Source organism: Rattus norvegicus, chromosome 19 (assembly GCF_021556685.1).
Source record: "Rattus norvegicus strain SHRSP/BbbUtx chromosome 19, alternate assembly SHRSP_T2T, whole genome shotgun sequence".
In the NCBI taxonomy this organism is placed as follows: Eukaryota; Metazoa; Chordata; class Mammalia; order Rodentia; family Muridae; genus Rattus; species Rattus norvegicus.
In genome coordinates, this window is record NC_141552.1 from 43,009,309 (window position 1) to 43,027,500 (window position 18,192).

Sequence of the window (18,192 nt, forward strand, 5' to 3'; positions counted from 1 at the left end):
GCTTCATCCTATTTGCTCTCCTGTTCCTTACGCTCTGCGTTGTACACGGCTTTCCGTTCTGATCTTCAAAATGGCTGTTCCTTTCAAGGCCTCTGCCTCCCTCTCTTCTCCATCATCTCCTTTTCACTCATGGACATCTGGTACAATCTATATCAAGATGTTATCTCTCCCTATTAAAGGAAGTTTCCTCAAGAGTTTTAAACAGTTGTGTCTGCAGTGCCCAGAGCTGAGCCTTCCACACAGCTACTGATTTAAATATCTGGGGGGAGGTTCACTTGCACATATGCTGTTGAAAGTCACGGTAAATGTGTGAATACCACAGGACAAGTTGTGGGAGTTGGTTTTCTCTTTCCACCATTCAGGGATCAGACTCAAATGGTCAGGCTTGGAGCAAGTTCCTTTATCTACAAAGACATCTTGCTGGTCCCGGTACTAACTTGAGCAAGGAAGACGAATAACTAGAGATAAATCCAGCCAGCTGCCCAAACCTTGTGCTAATCAATATCCCTGAACTCTAACCAGCCTACAAGTCTTAGGAGCTCTCCCTCTGTGGCATCACACTGTAGTGTGATTTGAATAGAGATCAATATGAAATGACAAGGTCTAAAATTCTTCATGTACACTCAGATGTCTGTTCCCCCTGTTGACAATAAAAAGATTTTTTCTAACCCATTCAAAATGTTCAGAAACAATCAACTCAAGTAAGATGGTCAATAGGTAATGTTTATTGAGAATTGGTCACAGTTACTTACTCATTTTTACCCAATTAGACTCAAAAAGAGAACCATCTAGTTCCTGGATCTGGTACTTATAGCTCGTTCACACATGATGAATTTTCTTATGGATACCAACGATGCATGGATGAAAGCAATTGCTGTGTGTACATGTTTCTTAAACAAGGTAGAAAGGCTGAAAACGATCCTTCTGATTTGTCCAGGTGTGCAAATGGCTCTGCTCCCTTGTTGCAACATCCAAGGAAGCTTTCTTAGGAAATACTCTGGTCTTGATCCTTGATTCCTAAGAAGTCGGTTGATCTGCTGTGGGCTAAGTTCTTAATTTGTCTTCTGAGGAAAAAAAAATCAGAAGTTAGTTTGCCTGTAAAACACAAGTCAGTGACCATTTAGAAATTCTACCAGTGACATGAGGAATAAGCTCAGTGTCCCATAAGGGACCAGATTTCTTGCCTTCGGGATGAACTGTGAACAGATCATTTCCAGTTGCACGTGTCTAGATAAAGCAAGGGAAGGGACGCAGCTCAGATGTGAGGGTGCTTGTTTTGCATACATAAAGCCCTGGAATGCTTATTTAATTTTTAGTTATTTTTTCTTCTCTCATACAATACATCCTGACTGCAGCTTCCCCTCCCACCACTCTTTTCAGTCTCCCCTTCCTTCTCCCCCAGATTCACCCTCTCCCCTTCCCACTCCCCATCCCTATCTTCCCCTAGAAAAGAGCAGGCCTCCCAGGGACATCAACTAAACATGACACAGATACAAAGTGATAAGGCGCAAATCCTCACATCAAGGCTAGCGAGGCAACCCAGTAGGAGGAAAAGGGTCCCAAGACCAGGTAAAAAAGTCAGAGAGACCCGGAGTTCCACCCCCATGGTCAGAAGTCCCCCCAAAAGACCAAGCCAGCAAACATAAGAGGTGCAGAAGACCTAGTGCAGACCTATGTAGGCTCCATGATTGCTACTTCAGTCTCATGAGCGGTCATGAGCCCTCCTTAGTTGATTCCTCCTGGTGCCCTTGACCCTTCTGGCTCCCACAATTCCTTCTTCCCTCATCCTCTGGGTTCCCTGGAATTCCCTAAACTTCCAAGCTCAAAGGGCAGGGAACCACTGGAGATCTCCAACCTGGGCTTGCTCTCTGCCTGATGTGAGGTTGTGGATATCTGCATCTGCTCCTGAGACGGCCTCTCTGATGATGAATAGAGGAGGTTCCTACCTATGAGTATAGCAGAACATCATTAGGAATCTTTCCGCTGATTGTATTTATTTGCTTACTTACTTACTTACTTAGCCTGCTATGTCTGGTTCTACTATAGGTCTCTGAAAGCCCTGGGATTTTATTCTGAGCACTGCCTCAAGCAGGCATAACGGCCCTCATTTATAATTCTGACACTAAGGATGCAGAAGCATCCATAGTTCAAAGTCATCCTTAAAGGCCAGCCTTAGATACCCAATCCTTTGTCCCAAGAAGACAAGAAGGAAATAAGTTTGTCTCCTTTGGATCATTTAGAAATGCTCTCCCCTTGACATTTAAGATCACACCTTATAACAGAAGCATGATTTCGTAAAACCCAGTATCACTTCACCTCAGGTTCTCTTGATCTGGAAAAGCACAGCACAGGAGGGCCTGGCCCAACCATATTATGAATTTATCACTTAGGAGTGAGAGCTTGAACAACTGAGATATTTTAGAAGGATTTTCATTTTAGGAAAAGACATTAAACTAGAATCTAGGAACAAAGCCTTACACACATTGTAGAGGGGTTCTGGAATCCCAATTACATGGAATTATGCCAGAGACTTAATCTTGATAGAACTCATATCAATAAATACAAAAGTGAGAACTTTTAAAGCCTTAAAATCCTGAGTGTGATTTATTTGATGTCGGAAGACTTCTAAGCAGGCTGCATGTTAGACATGGGAACCAGAGTAGTTTCTACAGTAACATGTATACTGTCGTGTATGGCCGTCTTGGAGGCATTTCCTTAAGCTGGTGGCTAGGCCACATGTGTGTGCAGGCTTTAGTTTTATTCTAACTGCTCACTTCTCTTGCTTAAGAAACTCTAACTTCACACATAAAATGTAACCCAAAATTCAGGGACAAGGCTCACCTAACCCCTGATAGCACTTTGAAAGCCATTCGTTACCAGCTCCAACTCCAACTTCCACTGGAGCTTGGTGAAATCTGTTTCCAAATATGGTGAACATTCCTCTATTGCCAAAATGGGAAAAACAGTTTTATCCCTCATTAAAAGCCATCTACCAGGAAAGCGGCTTCCCTGTTAAATTCCCAAATAGACAGAAAGGCACATTTCACACACAGCTCCTGGGAGGCTTGTCCTAATGCCGCAGAGCTTCAGGAAACGTGAAGTCACCGTTCTTGATACTACGAACACTTTTCTAGAAATTCTCTAAGCAGAGCTTATCCAGTTAGGACAATGATATTTGTACATAGAGAATTGTGTGGGGCTTGTGTTTCTACACTTCACATAGAAGACTAAATTCTTCCTCCTCTCTATTTGAATACCAGGAAGTTTGTGCACAGGGGTGTGTGTGTGCACGTGTACTTTATAAATGCATGCAGAACAGTCAGCTAGAGATATCTACAGGTGTCTTGCAGACGACTTAGTCTGGGTTTACAGGTAGCCCTTTTAGGTCATCTTGCCTAAGCCCATATCTGCCTGGGGAAGGACTCCGGTTCAGCTCTCTCCGGGATACCCAATGCTGCTAACCACACGTCTCTGTGCCCATCGCAGTAGCTCCAAGAACTTCAGCGAGGACCTGTGGGTGGCCCTTTTCAGAAGTCTCCAAGCCACCTCTGCCTATGCAAAAATTTGCAGCATCTGGAGGAGGTTCTCTCTCCTCTCCAGGATCACTGAAGAGCAGCATTTGTCCATGCCTGCCAGAGAAGAAAAGGCACCAACAAGCTCCGAGCCGCCGGCTCCAGCCCACTGATTGAGTACATCACTTCCCCGGCTGAGGGAACCAGACCCGGTGGGCGAAGCCAGGCAACGATCCCTCCGTTCTCCCCTTCCGGTGGTCCCCTTCTACTCACACCATCTGGGAGCCTCAGCCCGGTCGCCTTGAATGGCAGCAACGTACTTTCGTCCCAGGCTGGGCATCGCGGCCAGGCCACCCCCCACCCCGGCACGGTGGCGTTCCAGGTTCCGAGCCCCGGAGGCTGGCTCGGAGGGCTCCCCCGTGCCCCCCCCTCCGAACTCCTCCGTCCCCGCCCCGTCGCAGCCGGAGGCCACCCTGGGCCCAGGCGAGCGCTTGCTCCCGGGCCACCCCCTCCCCTCTCCCCCATCCCGGGCGGGGGCGCGCGAGCGGCGGTGACGTCAAGGGGCGCGCGGTGGCAGCACCTCCCCGCGCGCTAGTTAAAAAGAAGAAGAAAAGAGGGAGCGAAACATGAGAGGCTGTGTGAGAAGCTGCAGCCGCCGGCAGAGGAGACCTCAGCATCCTCGGGAACCCAGCGCCGGCCCTGCCTCCGCCCGGCCCGCCGCCGCCACCGCCGCCCTTTCGGTTCCTGCTACTGTCTCACCTAAACAACTCCCATTCAGCGGACAAGCGAAGTTCTATGACTGTCTTCTCCTCTCCTTCCTCCTCCTCTTCCAACTCCTTCTCCTCCCACTTCCCAACTGCTGTGGAAAGCCCCTAACCCAACAGACGCTGGCAAGGTTGCGGACAAGTGTCATCTGCACTTTATCTTGCTGCTCCTCCGGCTGCCCTAAGGCAAAGTTGCATAGCTCTACATCTTTCTTCCCCAGCCACCTCCCTCTGCCCCCGAGAGTGTCCCGCTGCCCCGCAGCACTCTCCTGGAACTGCGCCCTAGTGCCCCTGCTGGGCAGTGGCCTTTTCCCCCACCCCATCCTCCCGCGTCCTGCCCCTGCTGCTCCGGGCAGACGATGCTGAAGATGCTCTCGTTTAAGCTGCTACTGCTGGCCGTGGCTCTGGGCTTCTTTGAAGGAGATGCCAAGTTTGGGGAAAGGAGCGAAGGGAGCGGAGCGAGGAGGAGAAGGTGCCTGAATGGGAGCCCCCCAAAGCGCCTGAAAAGAAGGGACAGGAGGATGATGTCCCAGCTGGAGCTGCTGAGTGGAGGAGAGATTCTGTGTGGTGGCTTCTACCCAAGAGTATCCTGCTGCCTGCAGAGTGACAGCCCTGGATTGGGGCGTCTGGAGAACAAGGTAGGCAGTCCCCAGCCTCCTACATGCAGCTTGCTGAGATGCTGATTACTACAAGGGAGTCCAAACTTATTTGGATAGTTCTGATAACTTTTCTAAGGTGATTGTTTCGGGCATGTGTTCTCAGCGGTGTACCGATAGCTCTTCCTCCCCTCGAGCCGGTTGCGGGGATGCTGGTCAAACTTGCCTATCTGTAGAGAGTCGTTTCTGTGGTACCCGCGTCCGGGGCTGAGTAAATATTTCAAAAGAATAGGGATTAACAGTGTGTTTTGGATCAAATGGAGCACTTGGTGAGATGGAACTGTAAATTAGGGTGGCTGTGGTTTCCGGTTTATTCTTCTGGGGTGAAAAAGATTTGTTCAGTTTTCTCCACGTGTTCTAACTAGAGAGCGGGTTGAATTATAAAAGCTATCTGGGCTCTGTTGGTTTCTAATCCTAAACGCAATCCGATGGGTCTAGCTTGCATGACAATGGTTAAGCCAGGAGAAGGGAGTTCCTGGTACCTTAAGAACTCAGATTTTGCTGGAGCTTCTTACTCGGTGGTTTCTTCTTGTGGATCTAAGATCCAGGTTTTCACCAGTGCTACGTGGTCTAGGAGGATCTTGTCTAGAAACTCATATTTATGAGTGATGACATATGAACTTCCCATGCGTTGATTAGCTTATCCAAGAAGTGTCTTTCCCCCCAACCCCCCAATGCAAGAGGTCGTTGGTCTTGATTCTGCATCAGATTTTTTTTTACGTGGGATGCTGTGTGCTGTGTGCTGTCTGCGGGATCCTGCCATTAACAATCACTGCACGGGGAGATAAACAATCAGGTGTCTCTGCTCCCGGGAGCTCTCTTTGCCCATTTTAGGTTTAATTAAGAATTCCTCTGTTACAACTCTGCAGTTGTCAAGGTCTGAGAGACACTCGGAAAACTTGTGCTCCACTCTTGCTGGCCCAGGCATTAAAAAAAAAATGCCCAGGCTGAATCTAATTTTTGTGCTCAGTTCACGGTAGATTTCACCCTATTATCATGTAAACAGCTCCTGCGAATCAACATATGTGTCTGGGTGGTACCTCTCACTTTGTTTTGTAACAAAAAGCCATATTGCATCATTTAATTTGCTCAAGTCATGCAAATAGGGAAAAAATCAATAGGACAAAAAGGGGTCGACTTATCCTCCCCCCCACTAAACTGCCGCCCACACACAGCGTCCTGTTGCTTATGGCCGGGGAGTAACAACACCACCATTGTGTTTGTTAGTTGGTTCACTAATGGCTGAAACTAGAGAACATCATTCTCTTCCAGTCGCCAGCTCTGTCCAAATGTCCATGCCTTTTGAGGGAACGTTTGTCCAGCTCCCTCTATTCCCAGATGAGTGAGAGCTGTCTTCTGTGGGTTTCAGCTGAAGCTCACTCTTTATTCTTACCGTATGCAGCAGTAGTCTGAGACGGGGAACACATATCCCAGCGTTTTATTCACGACAATGTCATTAAGCCCCAGCCTCCTAATTGAATGAAGCTACAGAAACAGCTCAGTCCTGAGCATCTTAAAGACTTCTCCGGGAGTCCCCACCCCCACCCCCGAGGGGGAAACTCAGAGAAAGGTGTAGAAATATTTACTCGACATCAAGTGTCCCTGTGTGTAGTGTATGCTGCGAATAGAAGGAAGATCTAGGGCCCCCTGCAGTGCTGACCTCTTCCAGAAACATGTGGAATACAAACTTGGTTCCAGAGTGAGGAGAAGGACTAAGGGAGCAGACTGGGGGTGGGAGGGAGGTTATAATACTTAAGGGGAGATACATTAGGAAAAAAATAAGGAAAGTAATTACGTAGGCAAGGTCTGCCGTGCTAGCTGTGCATGTGCCTGTGTAAGCTCTCCCAATCTCTAGCAGACTCCACCAGATTTGTTTGGAAAACGTGCAAACCCAGTCGGATTCTGCAGGCTCTGCTGCTCTATTGCAAGAGGTTTATAAACAATACTCAAATTGTTCAAGGCAGAGATTTGGAACAGCCATGCCCATGTATTCGTGACCTACGTTCTCAAATTTTAATAGTTTGTAAAACATGTTATTTTATAATAAACATCAGTGTTTCCCTTTCCCCATAAGCCTTCCTGGATTATAGTGTATGTTAGGGCTTCATTTTATAAATTCGTGTACAAGAGAGATGGGGGTGGGGTGGGAGGGTGGGCATTTGTTATTGTTATTTACAGAAGAAAAATATTCCCAGAAAAGATCTTTGCATTTTATCAACTTTTCAAGAGAAGTATTACGCAGAGTTTCCTGAAGGGAGAAATTTTTAAGACAAATAGATAATAAGGCTGAGCATGCTCAGTTAAGCAGTTAAATCCAGTTGCTGGACTCACAAACTTTCTTTAGTCAGCTAACATTTAGTTCAGTTTCTCGGACTCCATTGCTATGTTCTGATGTTTGAGTTCCTTGTAGGTTTTAATTATGTTATGTAATATAACATAATGGTATGCATTAACTACGGTAACACATAAGAGATGCCAAAATTTAGCAGGATATATTGTCTTAGCAAAATGGATGCAGACCCTAAATACTGCATGATAAAATGATCTAATTCTCATTAGCCAAGTTGAATCTACACCCTGTCAAAATACCCAGTTCCCCAGTTCTAAAACTTAACTTGTAGTTACAGAGGAACAGTCTCTCTCTCTCTCTCTCTCTCTCTCTCTCTCTCTCTCTCTCTCTCTCTCTCTCTCTCTCTCTCTGCCTTGGTGGTTTCACAGCCAAAGCTGTCAAGGAATGGGTGAGAAGTAATTGTTTTCAAGTGTGCCCTTTTACAATCATTTGTTTGCTCTGGCCCTTGCAGGGACAAAGGCTATTGTTGACCACATCCAACTAAACAAATAACTCATCCTGAGGTCCCTTTAACAGCTGCCTTGGGACAATGATCTATTTACATATTAGCCTAAAATTGAAACTGAACTCTTTAATGACATAATCCGGCACTATACTGCAGCGCGTGTGTTCTGCCCAACAGCTGAACAGTCTTGCAGGCATATGAGTTTTTAGAAATGGCTTTTCTGTGGACCAAGTGATCTTAAAGCGACATCATAATATACTGTCATGTTTTTCCTCCTTTTATCCCTTCATGGAACCCACGTGGGTTCCTTTTTACCTCTTTATTCAGTTATTTGATGGATAAAGAGAAAGATAAGGGGGTCTCTGCCACTGACGTCTCTGCTGATAAGTTGTAAGCATGGGGCTGTCTGCAGACCCCACTTATTTTACCTTTCCCCACGAAGATTTCACTTTCCCCTGGCTACAGATGAAAGGGTGAACTGCCAAATGTAACAGATTAGTCAGCCGCAGCCCCTGTTCTTCCTAGGCTGACTGTAATCATGGTTCCAGCTTTTACACGATCTCCAAAGTAGATCTAGCTAGACCACTAGAACTTAATGACTGTGTGTTTGGCTTTTACAAATTAAAACAAGGAATTGATCTAACTTTCTTCTTAATGACTGAAAGCAACGTCAGGCATAAAGTTAAGAACCTGTGTGCCCGCGCCAGGCACGTTGGAGGAGAGAAAGAAAGAGAAGAGGGGGTAAGTCTGCCTCCCTCGGCACAGCACACCAGGACTCATCCGTCTAAACTGGTGTGCTTGGGCTGAGTCAGTTTCATTGACTTCAGCGAGACTATTGGTTCATTGAAACCAAAGCCAGAATGATGACTCTATCTATCTTCAAATAGGTGTTTATACTGCAGACCTCACACGGAGTAAAATGTTACCATCCTGCTGGGCCGGAACAGCGTCAAACCTTAACAAGAATAATATTCTACTTGATTTCAGATAATTTATGGAAGCCTATTTGTGAGACGTTTGATGAGGGATCTTGTGGGTAGGACACATTCCAAAAATTGTAAGAGACAAAATTCTTTAGGCACTAAAAGCAGGCTCTTCTGGAAGAACAGCTGGAAGAGAACATGGGACCATTCTGTGTCAGCTCTTTCAAAAAAGAGCAGCACAAACCGTCTCCATAAAAGCGAAGGTAATTACAGCCCGGTTGTCAGAGAGCAGGAGAGGTGGCTTGGGCTCCCTGCTATTGTTTAGTCCTTGGAGGATTGCTGTATGAGAAATAAACAGAACTAAGCTATACACTCTTCATGTTGAATAGATCCTGTGAGGTCTCCGGGTGGACAATAAAAGACATTAAAAACATTCTTGGAATGCAAATTCTAAGTGTCTGGTATATGTTTTCTTTTAGAAAACTTGGACCGTTTAGTCAATTGTCACTTAAACAAACTGATAAAAATTAAAATATATATGCAACTATGATTAATAACTTTGGAATACTCCAAGTAGTTATAATATACACATGATTTTTTTTCTGAACTAGAATAGCCACTTTAGACTCTGGATTTAGATTACCTCGTTCTTTAGATATGGGTTTTCTTTTTAAGACCCTTGTCTTATTATAATCCAGAAAAAACACTGGCTAGATTATTTATTCAAATTAGCTTAACTTGTAAAAGAAATATCTGTTTTAAAGAGCTAAACACTTTTCCAAAGTTTCAAACTTTTCATTTTAACACGTTGTTCCAGAGAAATACTCAAGAAGTCCACATGGAAATACTATAAAATACACACGCTGTGGCATGTTGTAGTCTATGCGTGGGCGAATTAGTGCTTGATTTAGGTAGCACTAATTTTATTTATCAGATATTATGCTAATACTGTCCCCTATACTTACTGAAGGATTCCTCAAATTAGGTTTCCAAGTGAACACTGTTGCTAAGACCCATTCTACTGACGAGTTATTAATTCAAGTAATCAAGTCCTTCGAGTTGATCTGACTGCAATGAAGGACTTATCAATGTGTGAATAATGATAAAAAGTATTTTTCCATTAAAATAACGACTCACTGTACAAATGCACCTTCATTAGGCTCCATATTTATTCATGCATATAAAATGCCTAAGGAGCCAGCTAAAAAGTTTTTCCTGGCTAAGATATAATGAATGTTTAAAATGGGTCTTAAGCCTATTTGGCCCACTGTGGGGTATTTTTATAGACCACGAAAGGCAGTGCCCAGTACAGTCTGCAGATTGGGAACAAGTAGAAGTTTACCAAAATGCTATTTAAGCACACTTTGGAAATCATATTAGGAGCTTTAGGAATTAAATATATTTTTCAGTCATGACACAAATAAGCCATGTGTTTAAATTACACTTTGGACACACTTGGATAAAGATATTCAATTTTTAGGGGAAAATACTACTCAATATATGCTCTGAGTCAGAGGAAGTGGGTCGAGCGTTCAACAGTCTGTATACATCTCAATTCTAACAGCAAAAGGACAGATTCATACATTTGAATTCCTACAGACAAGAGGAGCTTCTGTGCATCCTCCTCTGACCTTCCTCTCCTCACCCTGGCCTCAGAGATAACGTGCATCCTTCTGAGAAACCGTACTGTGACAGTCACTCTTTTTATCTGAATTAGACTTCTGTGCTCACATGATTGAAAGGGGTGGGGGAAACCTGACAAAGTTCACTTTTCTCATGACTAATGAGATGTGTTTCTGATTTGTGGCTTTCAGATCTTTTCTGCCACCAACAACACAGAATGTGGGAGGCTCCTGGAGGAGATCAAATGTGCTCCTTGCTCTCCCCACTCCCAGAGCCTGTTCTTCTCACCTGAAAGAGATGTCCTGGATGGAGACCTTGCACTTCCACTCCTCTGCAAGGACTACTGCAAAGAATTCTTTTACACTTGTCGGGGCCATATTCCAGGTAAAAGACAAAACACAGCACACACACACACACACACACACACACACACACACATTTAAACATTGCCAAGAATCTTTTTGAGGCCCCCGCCCTTCAAGGTTTGCTTACAGGTGTTGCAAATTGTGCTTTCCTCCTTATTTTACTTCATAACCAACTTTTCCAAAGTCTTACGTTTTATTGCATATTTGAGCGGGCAAACACGACACTAAACCTTGTTCTAATGGTTTAAGTTTCCCATTAAGATCCTAAGGCAAATGGTAAACCTCTTACACATGAGCAGGGAGGTCTCTCCTTCTACTACAGAGCCAGCATGGGATAAGGGAGCACCAGCCGACTTCAGTGATATTTCTTTGGGTAAAGTGTGACGAGGAATTCCCCAAAGTGAGGTCTAACTAAGCATTCACATACAGTGACAAATCCATGCCTTAGAATCCATGCGGTGGGTAGAACTCTGAAGTCCTGCCATTTGGACACAGAGAGAACTGCGTCCCAAGAGAACTCTCCTGATAATCTATATCGTACCATGAGAAGATGGCAGAATTGCTGTGACGCTCTTCTGCACAAGGTGTCACAGGACACCTGGCTACCATCGCCTTCCAGACCCTGATAAACAGAATTAACATGGGCAACACCGAAAGTTTATACCCTGGGGTGAAGGGCAGCTCAGTCAGTAAAGTACCGACCACAAAAGCATGACGTTCTGAGTTCAGATCCTCAGCATCTATGGAAAAAAAAGATGGGCATAGTCATGTGCATGTGTAACCTAGTCATGGTGCATGTGTAACCTGGTCATGGTGCATGTGTAACCTAGTCATGGTGCATGTGTAACCTAGTCATGGTGCATGTGTAACCTGGTCATGGTGCATGTGTAACCTAGTCATGGTGCATGTGTAACCTAGTCATGGTGCATGTGTAGCCCAGTCATGGTGCATGTGTAGCCTAGTCATGTGTGCATGTGTAACCTAGTCATGTGTGCCTATGTAGCCTAGTCATGTGTGCATGTGTAGCCTAGTCATGGTGCATGTGTAGCCCAGTTATGTGTGCATGTGTAACCTAGTCATATGTGCATGTGTAGCCTAGTCATGTGTGCATGTGTAGCCTAGTTGTGTGTGCATGTGTAGCCTAGTCTGTGTGTATGTGTAGCCTAGTCATGTATGCATGTGTAACTTAGTCATGTATGCATGTGTAACCTAGTCATTTGTGCATGTGTAGCCTAGGGCAGGGATCAGGCACAGGCAGATCCCAGGAACTTGCTTGAGAGTGTGTGTCTGTGTGGTTCAATGAGACAGGAAGGGATTGAAGAGGATACCACCATTAACCGCTAGCTGTTACATTTACGCATGCATGTACACACATATACTACATACAAACACGCCCACAGACATTTATAAATTGTGCAGCTGTCTTTTTAATTAGAGGAATAAACATGGAGGAAGAACATAAATGTAACAAGAAGGGTTCTTAGCACAAGTTCACACATAAATCACTCCAATGAACCATTTATAAACCTAGATGTATTTAAGCCTGAAGAGTAGTAGGTTGTGACTGGGATGACTCTTTCAAAGTGCTATACATACCTTAGTACTTTTCAGACCCACAAAAAAAAATAGAAAAAAATTAATAGAACTCTTATAAATAATAAACACATTAGGTTTGCTTGTTCCCTTCGTTTACAGCATGACACGTACCTAACCCCTTTTGGATGTGAGAATACTGTTTTTATAAACTGTAGCCACGTTTCTGACTTTTCTTAAACTAGCTGTCCTCCCCCCCTTATCGCATTCCTCAATGCAAAGTGGAACCGCTCACAGTAGCCTTGATGGCCCACAGAGAAGTCATAACAGATTGGGGTTGCCGCTGACTTCCTGCCTTTACGACCATTAGCTGAAACTGATACCAGTGCTTGGCTTCTTCATTGAACTTTATCACCTCACAGCAAGCTCAGCATGCTAGACGCAGTCTCCCCCACGGTGGTCTTTACGTAGCTGAAGTTGTTTTAGTGTTGAAAATAGCGAAACAAGCCTAGAAAAGCAACTAAAAGAGATCACAACAAACGGCCCTGGGCCCCGAACTGCAAGTGCGTCACTTCCCGGCTCAGCCTAGGTGGTGACGAATGACAAATTTATTTTTCGACAAAGTTTGTGTATATGTAAAGCTGCTGAAGTGCATCAAGATGTCAAGTGCTCTTTGAGGCCACCCAGGCTGCCTCGAAAGATAACCACATGAAAGCCCCACTCCAGAGGTGGAGAGGGGAGAGAGCGGCCTCCAGACCCAGGGAGACCTTAGCTGCAAGCTGAAGGGACAGCCTCGTCTTAGGTCACATGCTGATAATACTTTTAAATACTTGTCCCCCCGTAATAGCACACACTCTTTGCGGCATTTACGGTCATTGATTTATTAACCAGCCCAGGTCCTGGCAGGTAGGGTACCCATACCTAAGGCGAGGTGAACGAAGCGCAAGTCCTCCCACCAGCCCCTGCCTCCAGCACAGAAGTGTGCCTCACCTTCCAGCACACGGGGGCTTTAGAAATGGTTACAAAGACAACCTTGTGATCATTTCACCTTAAGTCCACTCTCTGCTTTTACTCCTCTCAGAAGCCCAAAGCGTGGGAAACAGCTACTTTGAGATTTCATTTTATAGGAAACTTGATCACAGTATCTCAGCTGTTCCTTCTGATGCCCTCTTCTTTATGCTAATCAAAACTCTGAAGAGGAGGAAAACCCTAAGGAATGTGCTTTGTAAAAAAATTCTGATGAATAAATAAATACAGAAAAGAGATTCGAAAGCAGTAAAATTGTGTATTACTCTAGACTGTCAATCAAAATGTTCTCCACTTGTGGACTTAACTGAGAAAGGGAATTTCCTAAAACTTCTCCAGTACCGAAACTGCTTACCCCGTGGGTCTTTCCTTTGGCCTGAATGAGCTGAATGGCTATTTCGCGTGCATTAGAGCTGGTGTAAGGCACATAGAGACACCCATTGGCATTGCTTTACTCTTTGTAGCTATTGTCGTAATGATTTTTTATCACTTCTAGACAGTCATGTCCCACCAGTCAGTTCCAGCCGTGTGAAAGGTCTGCACCCAATTAGTTCAATTGGTTTAATCCTGTGGCTAATGAGGCCAAGGTCAAGGGTTTGAGTCCACTGAGTTTCCCCAGTTCTGACTCCATCAGATACCTAACACATGTGTCTTATTAGTCCCAGGGAGAAAGGCTAGAGGTACAGGATGGACAGCCTTCCTTCCAGGACCTCAGCAGCTCTTCCCCCTTTCCGTATCATGATGGATGAACGCAGGGGTAAAAGATGACTTCTCTAAAATACATAGTGAGAAATAAACTGGAAGAGATAATAAACTCTGGGGAGTATTTTCCAGGTCAGTATTTTTATTGGGTGCTGTGAGGGATACAGGGCTGGATTCACCACTTTGGAAAATGGCTGCAAAGTCTGAATACTTGATAAATAACCAAGGGTTTAACAAACACAGCTGCAAGAATACTCCTGGTATGCCTGCATTTGTAGACCTAGTATGCCTGCATTTGTGGACCTGAGCGTAGTGTGGTCATCCAGGCAAGGCTAAACGCATATATTCAGTAAACGTGTCTCCAGCGAATTCTTCCAACCAAGGTTGTGTGCTTGGTCAAAAGAATCAAGACATCTAAGTTCACAAGTTTGTGAAGTTACTTTCTCGCTTAATGTTAAGATAGTCTATTAGAAAATGAATTTTCATCTGCATACTAGTTTGCAAATACACCAATTGCTTTAAAACAAACTTAATTTTTTCTTTTCTTATTTTTACTCAGTTTTTTTTTGTACTTTTAGTTTTCAACTGGGTTCTTAACCACTGAGGAATGAGTAGGGAAAGTTATGTTTTACAGTGAACTCCCAAGATGAATAATAAACTCCCCGTTCCTTCCTATATCTGATGGTACCAGATTTTCAAAGGAAGAAAACCTCCTCATTGCCCTTACTAAGGAGCATCTTCTGACTGCCACACCTCCTTTCCCATCCCCTGCATCACTGAGGACACACACAGTACCCTGCATGCCTATGTACACGCACCTCCTGAGGGCACACACAGAAACCTACATACATACATACACACACACACACACACACACACATACACACACACACACACACACACACACCTTTGAGGGCACACAGCATGTCCTGCATAGCACATTCCTGAAGGCACACACAGTACCTTGCATACCTGTATGCACACACCACTAAGGGCACACACAGTGCCCTGCATATTTGTGTGCACACACCCCTGAAGGTACACACTTTTCCTGGCCTTCCCCAACTTGTAATATTTCCCAACAGCCTAAGCAGAACTTGCTCTTAAAGAGTCTCTGTCAGGCATTAAAAGGTAATAAATACATTTCACCCAAAAGTGAGGTCAAAATGTATCTCGTGCTTTATCACGTGGGACGCTTTCACCCCAAGGTTGGTTTGTTCTGAAGTTTGGGTTGACCCAGGTCAAGCCCACTGGAAGAGAGCTTTGAGTATCTTGAAAACTCTATCAATAAGCCTGACTTGGCCCAGCCCCAAATCTTGTTCTTAGAAACTCTTGCAAAACCTGAATTTGCTATATAATTTTTGAACTCTGACTAAGTTGCCTGATGCTTTTATCTCGAAACAGTGTTAATATCAAGACTGGGCTTTGAGTGGTTGGACAAGAGCTCCAGCATGTATGTCCTTAACCCAGATCCTGATTTTAAAAAGACATGCTTGGAAAGTGCACATCTTCAGACTACAGATGCATCTCATTGATAAGACCAGGATCTTATTACCTCAAACTATAGATATAGTCAAAATTTTCTATATTTTCCTTCTGACTTAAAGCTTTGAATTTCATAGAGAAGGGGAGCTGTACTTCTACAAATTCTCGTAGGGTTGGGGGGATGACTCAGTCAGCAAAGTGCTTGCATGAGGACCTGAGATCAATCCCCAGTGTGCATGCGAAAAGCTGGGCACAGAGGGGAGAGCTGCAACCCCAGGGATGGGGAAACTGAGGTAGAAGGTTCCTTAGGGAGCACTGGGTAGCCAGTGCCATGGAATCTGGGAGCTTCTCAGTCAATGAGGGGCCTTGCCTCAGAGACTAAGGAGAGGAAGAGTCGAGGAAAACATCAGATGTTGGCTTCTGACCTCTACAATTACATCTGTGTTCTCACGCTGCACATGTGCGCATACACACACACACACACACACACACACACACACACACACACACACACACCAAGTTTTAATAAGGAACATCTTTATTTTACCCACCTGCTTAGTAAATCTATCATGTAATCTATCATGTTTTTGTTCATGGGTGTGTCAGTTTTTCCTCTTAAGAAGATAGATGAGATCACTTAAATATATATTGTCATTATCCCTTAGGGGAAAAAGTTCAAGAAAAAGGCCTTCACAATAATTGAAATTAGAATTAGCATCCATCCCTTGCTTAAAGATCACACAGTGGGTCATTAATTTAATATGGAGACTTTTGCTATCTCCATATGAATGCATTGCATTAAGAGAATCAGCAAACAATAGACCACTTGTCATGTGTTCTTTTTAGGAAAGTATTTAGTACTGTAGAAAAATTACACTAATTAGCAATGAGGTCAGCTCACACATGTAAGCTGTGATCAACAAGGAAGCTTGGGGAGAGTCAACACAGGGACTTGTGGTATCCCAGTACATTTTGCCACTGGGTTTTTATAACATGTCATTGGGCTTTTATAACATGTCTTTCATGTAGCCTTTCAAGTAGCCAGAAGGGGGGCCTGGAGAGGATGGCTCAGTGGTAAACATCACTGACTGCTCTTACAGAGGACCTGGGTTCCATTTCCAGTACCCACATTGGCAGCTCACAACTGTCTGTGACTCCAGTTCCAGGGGATCTGATGCCCTTCTGGCCTCCTCAGACTCCTGCACATATGTGGTGCACATAAACACATGAAGGAATACACATGCACACCATATGGACGGATACCTAAATCTTTTAAAAGTACTCAGTGTAAATTATACTTTTACCAGAACTCTTTTTTTTTAAAGATTTATTTATTTATTTTATGTATATGAGTACACTGCAGCTGTCCTCAGACCACCAGAAGAGAGCATCGGATCCTATTACAGATGGTTGTGAGCCACCATGTGGTTGCTGGGAATTGAACTCAGGACCTCTGGAAGAACAGTCAGTGCTCTTAACCATTGAGCCGTCTCTCCAGCCCTTACCGGAACTCTTAAATGTGTTTAAAGAAGAAAAGAGCATCTCCCTCTGTCCCCTGTGCTTTCCCTGTCCTATTGCTGCAGTCTGGGCCTCCCTGGGATTATTTGTACAGTCTCTACAAGTCGTCTCTGGCCATATGCCCCGTCTTTCAAACAAGCTGGTTTTACTACGCAGGTCCTAATGAGTCTTCCTACGTTGTCTCTTTAAAGGTCTTCTTCAAACAACTGCTGATGAATTTTGCTTTTACTATGCAAGAAAAGATGCTGGGTTATGCTTTCCAGACTTCCCGAGAAAGCAAGTCAGAGGACCAGCATCTAACTACTTGGACCAGATGGAAGACTATGAGAAAGTCGAAGAGATCAGCAGGTCCATACAATTCTCTCTCTCTCTCTCTCTCTCTCTCTCTCTCTCTCTCTCTCTCTCTCTCTTCCCTCTCTCCTCTCTCCCTCCCTCCCTCCCCATCCTCCCAACCTTTTTACTCTTAAAGAAAAAAAGTAACAAATTTGTGGTTTTGACAGCAACACCCCTATGTATGCTTATGTCCAGGAGTCATAGACTCCACATGCATTAAGGCCATTTTCCTTCATAGTACTTTGCTCCCCTAAAATTATAGGTTAAATGCATTTAATACTTAGACATAATCCTATGTTATGAGCTTGGCTTCTCTGTGACTCATGGGAATTTTATGGGCACAGTGTTCAACTTGGATTTTATGATTGTTGTTAGCTTTATGGCACCATGGAAATATTCAGCACAATTATTATTAGCAAATCAGTTTTTCTTTATATAAATAGATCTTAGAACATTCTCCTTAAATGCCGTCTCATAAAGGTTCATTATTGTGAGTAAAAGCAAATTTTAATTGTAGTCACTGAAAGATGAGCTAATGAGCTAATGACATTGCAGAATAAATGATTTGGATTCTCACTTTCACTTTCTGAGAAAATGATATCTTGTTATTTTCCATTGAAAAGATGATATGACTTAGAAAAAGGAATCGTATTGTAGGACTCCTGGGTTAGCAGTCCTTCTCGATTTCCAAAACCATTGGTTCTTTGAGACAATAAACTTTGGTGATACCGAATGCATCCTTTGGCACCTTCATTAGAAAAAGGGCTGACTGGTTTTTTCTGGTTTGTTTAGAAAGCACAAACACAACTGCTTCTGTGTCCAGGAGGTCATGAGTGGGCTGCGGCAGCCTGTGGGTGCTGTGCACAGTGGGGATGGCTCCCTTCGACTCTTCATCCTAGAGAAGGAAGGCTACGTGAAGATTCTAACCCCAGAAGGAGAAATGCTCAAGGAGCCTTA

At 44.2% G+C, this 18,192-nt stretch overlaps 1 protein-coding gene and 1 long non-coding RNA gene across 3 annotated transcripts in view; one reads left to right on the top strand and one right to left on the bottom strand.

The window, feature by feature from the left end:
* Nucleotides 1-705: 705 nt before the first annotated feature.
* LOC134483509 (uncharacterized) lies at nt 706-3,997 on the bottom strand. 2 transcript variants are annotated; one of them, XR_015643606.1, is made up of 3 exons: nt 3,786-3,997; nt 1,856-1,946; nt 706-1,064 (listed from the first exon to the last, which is right to left on the bottom strand). It is a non-coding gene; the product is annotated as an uncharacterized LOC134483509 (long non-coding RNA). The 2 variants fall into 2 exon arrangements; XR_015643605.1 differs by having other exon boundaries at nt 1,672-1,946; nt 3,786-3,971.
* Nucleotides 3,998-4,635: 638 nt separating this feature from the next.
* Nucleotides 4,636-18,192, top strand: part of Hhip (Hedgehog-interacting protein) — a 95,480-nt gene continuing 81,923 nt past the window's right edge. The window contains 4 exon segments of the mRNA NM_001191817.1: nt 4,636-4,914; nt 10,465-10,657; nt 17,094-17,250; nt 18,028-18,192. The exon segment at nt 18,028-18,192 is cut by the window's right edge and continues 37 nt beyond it. Of these exon segments, the coding sequence (NP_001178746.1) occupies nt 4,636-4,914; nt 10,465-10,657; nt 17,094-17,250; nt 18,028-18,192 (794 nt within the window).